Below are 8,361 nucleotides of genomic sequence, written 5' to 3'. Positions count from 1 at the left end.
CCCGGATCCGGGGCCTCCCTGCGAGTTTTGGAGTTGGGGGGGGGAGGGAGGGGTGTCTGTGTGTGTCCAGCCCAGGGGGGGGAGTTACTAGACAGTTGCCTTTTGCAGGGAGTTTCACTTCTATTTCCTCCTCCTCCCCCCTTTGCTGCAACAGTTTTACCCTGCCTCTTCTTCCCCACCTGCCCTCCAAATCCTTGGCAGGGCTGGAGGGCTGCAGTATCCACTCTGCCCCGCCTCCCCTTCTTCAGCAGCTGCCTCCGAGCAAGAAGCCCACCAGGGGGTTCTGCCCTGCAGCTGGGCGCTGCCCCCACCCTGCAGGGGAGCTGAGCCACTGTCCTTCCTCCTGGGTTGGAGGAAGCCAGCAGCCCTCACTTGGGTGCCCCATGGGAGGGTGGCCAGGATCAGCCCAGTCGCACGCCCTGCTGCACAAGTGCAGGGGATGTTCCTGACCTGTCCCAGCTGCCGCTGCTAGCAAGTGCTGCGGCAAGTCTGTGCCCTTGCAAGTGCCTGCTGCTGCTCTCCGGTGGCTGCTGCCCAAAAGCCAGCGGGTTGGCATAGATGGGAAGCAGGGGGCCTGGATCCTGGGAGGGGTAAAGGCATGTTGAGAGTGCTGCTTTCCCTTCTTGTCTTGTGAAAGAGGAGACCTGAGTTCTGCTCTCTGCTTGCACAGCGGGTAGATCTGTTCCAGGAAAGCAGCTGATGCTGGGCATGACGTGCAGCTTACCATGCTAGAGGGTGGAAAGATAAGGGTATTTCCTTAGATAATTTTAATACTGTGTGAGTGAGATGACAAAGCAAGTCCCTGCTGTCCCCAATCCTCCTGCTTTATTTTGTTTGATTATTTTTAGACCACGGGGAAGTGGGGCCCAAACCTTCTCTCTCCCTGTTTGGGAAACAGTTCAGGGATGAGGTGTTTGCTCTCTTTATTTTGTAAATCCCAAGCACCAGGACTGGAAAAGCTGGGGAGCGTGTATGCTCTGCATTCAAGGCAGAGAGCGAGCTGTTCATTATTCTCGTAGAAAGAGCGTCAGCCTGTGGTGACATTTTGAATTGCTTGAAGAAACAGCGTGTCCTTTGTATTGCTTGCATTTCCAATAGCGGAAAGGGGTTACAGAAGTGTTGCCTTGGACTAGATGTGTTTCAGCATTGGACTTCCACATTACTTTTATTTTGTGTTTGCCACTTAACTGTTTCAGGGTACTGTTGTACTCTTATTTCCAGAAGGAGATGGACGGAAGAATAGGCTTCCATAGATCTTTAAAAAAAAAATTATTAGCACTATTTTTACACAGGCTTAACTCTGGATTGCTTAAAGCGAAGCAAATCGCTGGACACTCAGTAAAATTACTCTTGTGATGCTGCATTTTAAACCATTCTTAAAGTGTTAATCCACTTTGTAGTTTCATGCCTGAGCAAGCTATTAAATGCAGTAAGGCTTTAATGACTGTCAGTCTTTAGGTTAACTAGTAATGTTACAAAGTTTACAAGGATGCTAATTACTGTGGTTAAGGGTGGAGAAATTCTCCAGGCAGGAATAAGAATGACTCACACTGTCCCATTTGTATTTTTCAAGAAAGTAGGGTCAAACTCTCTGAAAGGGATGTGGACAGTGCCTGGCCTAAGTTAAGATGCTTTTGTCATAGAGAGAGCTCTTTGGATTCAGTGGTCTTGTGTTTTTATAAAACATATCTTGCAATGAATGAGAATTAAATGAGATGAATGAGAATTAAAATGCCCATAGGAAGGATTAAGAAGAGGATAAAATATCATGTCTCACTATTGGTTAACCTGTAAGTATGACATTATTTCAAGAGTTTATAGTGCTTGTGATAATGCGGGTGTATGAAGAGATGGAATATAACTAGAGATGACAGGTCTAAATGCTGCCCACTTTTTTTTCTCCTGCTCTCTTGTATTCATTCTTATGCATTCTGTTTTTCTAGCTGAACACAGGTATGGAATAGCTAAATTTGGGTGATCAAACAAGAGCTGACAGAATTTGTGAACTGTTTCCTTCATTTAAAAATCCATGGTTATTTTTGTTGCTTGAGAATGTTGAGGAAAGCAAGAACATGTTAGAAAAACTCTGAATGGAAAGGTTGGGTAGTCCCACAGTCCTGGTCGAAGTTGGCAGTAACTGTTTGGGGAGCCTCCTTTCTAGAGCTTTTGTTGGAAAGGGCAGGAAATGGCAAATGGGTAACCTTAACTCTGATCTTTGTGACCATTAGGAAAACATAATAATATCTGCATTTCTAGTGTAGATTGTGTTCAAGAACCCAACCCTTACATTTTATAGCTTTGAAAAAGATCACATTCTATGATATGCATTTTTGTGAAGCATCAGTTATTTCCAGCATGCCTCGCTTTTTCTCCAGAACCCAAAAGACCAATCAGGTCTTTTGGGTTCATTTCTTTGAACTTTCATTTTCTAATGCCATGGATTCTTTTTTGTGAAAGTATTGCATAGTTTGATCCAGAATAATACCAAGGTAAGCGGTTTAAATTGCCTTTGTAATATACACTGACAGTTGTAATTGGCTTAACTCCATCCTAAAACTTTGGAGAAAACTGAACAATTTAACATGATGACATAAAGAAAAATGCTGAACTATTAAGCTCCTTAAATATGTTATGATTCACAAATTACTTATCCTTTCCATTTTAAATTGAACTGCTCTAGCAGCTGCTGTTAGAACCAGTCTGTCCTACAAGTGATGACCTTCTTGCCAGACCTGGTTACATTACACAAGTATCGGTCGTGATTAGAAGAGCAAGAAGTAGGACTAAAAACGAAGCCTTAATTGTTCTCGGCAATCATACCACAACACTGTCTAAGAACAAAGTTAAACTTTGCTTTAATCCCATTAACATTGCAGGACTGAACAATGTGCTAACTCTGTCAGGAGCTATGATTGTGTAAGTGGATCCCCTAACAGTAGCTTGCATGTGTATATCATCTTGCAGCATTCATGCTTCCCTCTGGGTATTGGCCCAGATGTATTTGGCAACCCTGTAAATCATGGGACAGAGTAAGCTAGCCTACAATTCTTGATGCTGTTACGCTGATTTATGTTGCACTGTTACTAAGAAAGTACTATTCTGCACATTGGCATTTTGCTCTGTATTATTAAAGTGCCTGCTTAATATATACTTTTTAGGTGCCTCCCTCTTCCATCAAATTGTAATAAGGTTTCCACGATACACTTAAAAAATTTTTAAAAGCCACATACAGCCATTTTATAATAGGCTTCAACTGCTTATTGGGAGTATTTGAAGATGCAAACACAAGCTTCTTTATTTACTGTGCTCAGCTCTGCTTGTGATACTTCCTTGAAGGGGTTAAAACAAAGTCCTTCAATGCTGTGCTAAGACTAGCTTCTTAAAAAGCTATAGCGTGCATGTAAATGGTAACACCAAACCTATGAGCACTACTCGCAAGGTGCTAAGGGCTCTCAAATCCCTTTGACTTCAGGAAGAAATAGCTTACCGTTGCAATCAAACGAAAAAGCATTTTCAGAAATTGCAAGTGTTGTTGATGGGAATTAGATTTACTTCTAAGTTTGATTAAAGGCTTGAATTCCTGAGGAGCTGAGCTCTTCTGGGGGTTCCCAAGCATTCCAAGTGGTCACAGGTATTAGGATCTTGGAAGATCAAGCTTTAACTTCTAAACACTCTACCTTGCAGTACTACTATTAAAACTCTACCAGAGCTTTGGAGATAGGCAGGAGTATATAGCATGAACTACAATGTGAGCCTCATTGTTTTTTTTATGAGAGGTGAGAGGATGGCAAAAGCTCTTTTGAAAAATAGTTACTAATGTGTGCCTGACAAAACACCTGTTAGCTTAACTGGGGTGGGGGGGACGGGTGGTCTCTCCACTCAATCTAACCCCCCTGGTTGCTAATCTAGTGCTCTAACCTGGTGGTTCTTTAAGGAATATCTGCCTAGTTTGAGATTAAATTGCTTTTCTTATCATATGTATAAATCTCTAGAGCAGCAAATAAGTATCTGTTTATTAAAACAAACCCTGCATCTGCTGAGCTGGTATATCCTACAAAGATAAGAAATATGCCTCTTCTGTAAAGAAAGTAATAAAATGGTGAAGAGAGTGGAGCTTCAGGGTGTGATTTTTGGAGGTTATCATCATTTAGAACAGTTCTGTAACATTAGGTTAAAAAGCATTTGAAATGTTTTCAATAGATTATAAATAAGGGGATAATATTAAGCTGCTCCCATGATAGCAAGCCAGAAGTATGTTTTGCTTATTTCACTGAGCAGTCCATTATTTCAAATGTTTCTAATGACTGTATAAAAATATTGTGAGTCTCCAGTTAATGCATATTACAATTAATCTCTTTTGGGGAAAGAAGGACATTAATGTGTGGATCAGTTGTTTGTATCTGTATTTTATGTCTAAGACAGAGATCTAGATATCTATATATTTAGTAAGTATTCTTTTTAATTTAATTTGTTAGCAAGTCACTGGACGGCAACAGAGGTTCTGAGCACCTGCTGCTTCCACACTGACTTATTTGGAAGTTGAGTGCGTTTAGCACCTCGAATAACTGGGCCCTAAAGGTATTAAATAGAACATTTTATAAAACACATGTTTTTAGCAGTAGCGTACAGCTTTGAAACAAGAGATTTTTTGGCAACCAATTCAATAGAGGGAGCTCCTCTACCTTATTGTTAAAAGCAGCAGTTTTTGTACATGTTTTCATCAGACTTCTGTTTTTAGCATGAGGATTACATTAACATCCTGCATTTCTTAGAGGTGGGGAGTTTGTTTGGTAACGTAGTAATACTTGTTAGAGATGAACTGTGCACCTGGTGCTGTGCAAGGAAAAAAAGATTTTTGGCATACCAAGGAGCTTACCAGTATAGTCTAAACCGGGGCTGTCTTTAGACTCAAGGCACCCCTCATTAGATTCAGCGTTCTCCGAAAATGCCAGCTCTTAGCCGTTGCTCATTTTTTGAATATGGGACAATAACAGAGCAGTTATTTGTTGCAGAGAACTTGAGAAGACCACAACAAGTTAGGAATCCATAGCGTGAAAAACATTCTTTTTTCTATTTGAACTCTGGGTTTATCTTGTGAAAGTGTAGGTGTTTGTACACTGAACTGTGCTAGTATTGTGCAGCACCCTGGTTGAAAATCAAATGGTCTAAACACGTACACCCAGTAGGGTGGGTAACTTGGAACAGGGTTCTGTTTTAACCCAGGAATTTTTCTCTTTTCCTTTATGGGCAAGTTAGAGGGTTGTTTTTTTTTTGGTTTTTTTCCCCTGCTGAGTGGAGCTATCTGAGCAGACTTCATGGTTGAAGAATGTTTCAAGGAGAAATATGAATGGAGAATGGGTGATTACAGCACACAATGGAATGGGAGTGGTGTTTCATGGGTAGGGTGTTGAATAGATTGAGATACAAAGACTAGAGGGTGAAGGATAAAGTTAACACTGTTCATTAATGGGGCAAGAAGAGGTTGGAAAGCTTTCACTGATTACATTAAGTTTTATCAGTGAATGTCATGATTTAAGAAAACAAAGCTTTGCAGTTGCCTCTTAGTAGTTTATGAAGGGAAACTAAAACAGATATGCTGTTGAGCATCCTGTATCCTAGTCCTGAAGTAAATCTTATTTACTAAGTTTATTACAAAACAACAAAGTCAATTTCTGAATATACTGCAATGTACGGAATTAGATTTTTGGAAACAGATTTTCTTAAGAGATGCATTAAATATAAGAAACAAAAAAAATCACCTTCAAATGTAGGTATAGAAATGAAATGTATCTGTATTTTGTTTTCATTGCCAGATATTTTAGTCCTATTTATGGAGATTGCTGGAATCAATCTTCTTGATTCAGCTACATTAATTAAGCTGCTTTCAAGTAAACTCATTACTGGACTCAAAATTTCTCTTTTTGTCCTTGCAGAGGAGTTCTAACAGTGAATGTAACTTTTTTCCTGTTAGCCAATAACATGGATTACCCACTGATTTTAGGGGCGGGGGCGCAGGCAGGGAACAGGCCTTGTGATCCATTCACCTAAAATGAATAACACTAGTTGTTAAAAATTATAAACTTTCTGTAGCCTCTAAGCAACTGGAGCTAAAACTTTTTTCATTTATATCGATGATGTGTTGAATATACCTTCCAGGTATGATTTTGAAGCACTTTAGAAATAGATAGTTTTCTGATTAGCTGACCTGCATTTTAAAGATTGGAAAATGCTCAGAAACATTTGTTTCCCAGACTTTAGAGTTATAAAATACAGAGGTCTGGAGGCTTAAAAGTCTACCTGTCTTACAGGGAGGAAATGACCTACTGTTTCTCAGGAAATCCATGTGGTTAAAATTTGCTATGCAGAATAGGTAGAATTTTGAAGGCTCATGACTTTAGATGAATGAAAAAATAGTGCAGTTCAGTTTGGATCGGTGACAGCGTATAATGGGAGACAGTTGGTATTGCATGTTTTTGTGTGTGTGTGTATGAAAAATATGTGCTTCATTCTAATACTTGGAGTCCAAACTGATATCAAAACTTTGGCCAGGGAGCAAGAGGGCATGGTTTGTGGCTTTTTTTGCTTTATTTTGTCTTGTCCATTAGAACTTCGTTCTTCCTTTTTCTATCGTTGCTTCTGTACCATTTGGTTTTGTCCTGTTCCATTGGCTCAGATCAAGTGTGTAGTTCCAGTACTAGATACACATGTAATTTGCTGCTTCTTTTTAAGCTGGAGGCCACCTTTTTGTCTCTGTGTCTTTGTTCTACTTTGCTGGTGATGTTCACAATGACAAAAGGACAGGTGGGCTGGGAAAGCATAAGAAAAACATTTGCCATTCCCAAGTGAGAACTTGCAAGGCATACCAGGGAAAAATGAGAGTTGTTGACATCACTGAATTTTTTTGCTAGTTAAAATAAAGGTTTGGCACTCGAACTGTTGCACACCTGAGTTTAATCTTGGACTCTGTCTGTGGATAGGGGGTGCCAGAGTGACTTCTATAATAATGGTTTCTATAACTGTACCAGCAAGCCACATTCCTAGCCACAGTGTTCTTGTACAAACAAAGGACCTTTTGACAATATGAAGCTCACGCCTCAGGTACTGTTTTACAGCTTAAACATCCACTGTTATCTAAGCAAAGAATATGCTTCAGCTCTTTATTTGAACATTAAATTAGCATAAGTGTATTTTCCATTTTTGTCTGTTACAGAAATAAGATTAAATATTTAATGTGAATGTTTCCAGGAATGGTTTTCAATTTCTATTTTTGCACTGAAAACATCTTTTTGTTTACAAATGGAGTTGAGCCAAAATCATGTTTGGATCAGAACCGTTCCAGAAGCTTGAGGGTGCTTGTCTTGTGCTTTAGACTCATCCAACATAGATGTGCACCACCACCCCCTCTTCATGTCATTCTTTCAGTAAATTGCCTTATTTGTTGGCTACCTAACATGCTAAATATGACACAGCTTCCCTTAAGTGGCTTCATATTTCAACAGCAATTATTTTACCATGTTATGATTTTTTCTATAAGTGGATTGTCTCTTGCTCTAGGGTAGGCAACCTAAGGCCCATGGGCTGGATCCAGGCTGTGGAGGTTCAGTTCAGCCTGTGGAGGATCAGTATCATGGAGTCATGCCATGCTGCCCTTCACTTCTCAGTGCTTCCCCCTGCTGTGGAATCTGCTACTCTGCAGTGTCTGAGATTGTCCTTGCTGTAGCGGGGTTGGCCATCTGGCAGGTGGTTACTCAGAGGAGAGGAGGGTCTGAGACTTCTGGCCCAAAGCGATGGCCAGATCGTACGTGTCAGCCCATGCTGATAAAAGGCTGCTGACCCCTGCGGTAGGCCAAGTGCTGTGTGATTTTTTTACTTTAGCTTTGCTTGTGAGTGTATCCTTGAATAGAAGGAAGTGGGTACTTGCTCACTTGTGGATGCTTAGCCCCTTAATCATGCATTATACCACACAGTAGAAGAATCTGTGCTTCTGTGGAGCTCTATTCATGATCTGGGGCTTGTGTGAGGTCCATATACTGCTTTAGTTGGACAACATTTCACATGCATCTACAATTTTAGTCATGAGGTGCCTCTGTGAGCATCTCTGTGGCTGAGCAACTTCTAAAGAATCCAGTGGTTCAAACCTTGTATAAACTAAAACTTTTGTCTAGCTTTTCCAAATGGGAGAGCCAAGACAAGCTTCTGAATCCTTCTGAGGAAAAGAAAACTGGAAGTGAAGCAGCTGTACTTTTTGACGCATCCTAAGACTGCTTTAGTAGACAATGGTTTTCATATTACTTGCAACAGTCTTGCAAGCCCCTGCAGCCCCACAGAAGATTATGGGTTTCAGCATTTGGCCATCACACT

The 8,361-nt window shown here is 40.6% G+C and overlaps 1 protein-coding gene across 2 annotated transcripts in view; it reads left to right on the top strand.

Annotated features, from left to right (window-relative positions):
- Positions 1–653: 653 nt before the first annotated feature.
- ALCAM (activated leukocyte cell adhesion molecule) overlaps positions 654–8,361 on the top strand; it is a 176,197-nt gene continuing 168,489 nt past the window's right edge. The window contains exon 1 of one of the 2 annotated variants that reach the window (XM_025210743.1): positions 654–749. Coding sequence is in view for 1 of the 2 variants with exons in the window: in XM_025210740.1 (XP_025066525.1) it covers positions 1,769–1,790 (22 nt within the window). In the remaining variant the exon portion in view is untranslated. Of the gene's footprint in view, positions 750–1,753; positions 1,791–8,361 lie in introns of those variants that run through there. The other variant, XM_025210740.1, reaches the window with a different exon arrangement.

This window comes from Alligator sinensis, unplaced genomic scaffold, assembly GCF_000455745.1.
Source record: "Alligator sinensis unplaced genomic scaffold, ASM45574v1 scaffold924_1, whole genome shotgun sequence".
Lineage (NCBI taxonomy): Eukaryota > Metazoa > Chordata > Crocodylia > Alligatoridae > Alligator > Alligator sinensis.
The sequence above is the reverse complement of the archived record's forward strand: the minus strand, read 5'-3'. Positions and strand labels throughout refer to the sequence as shown.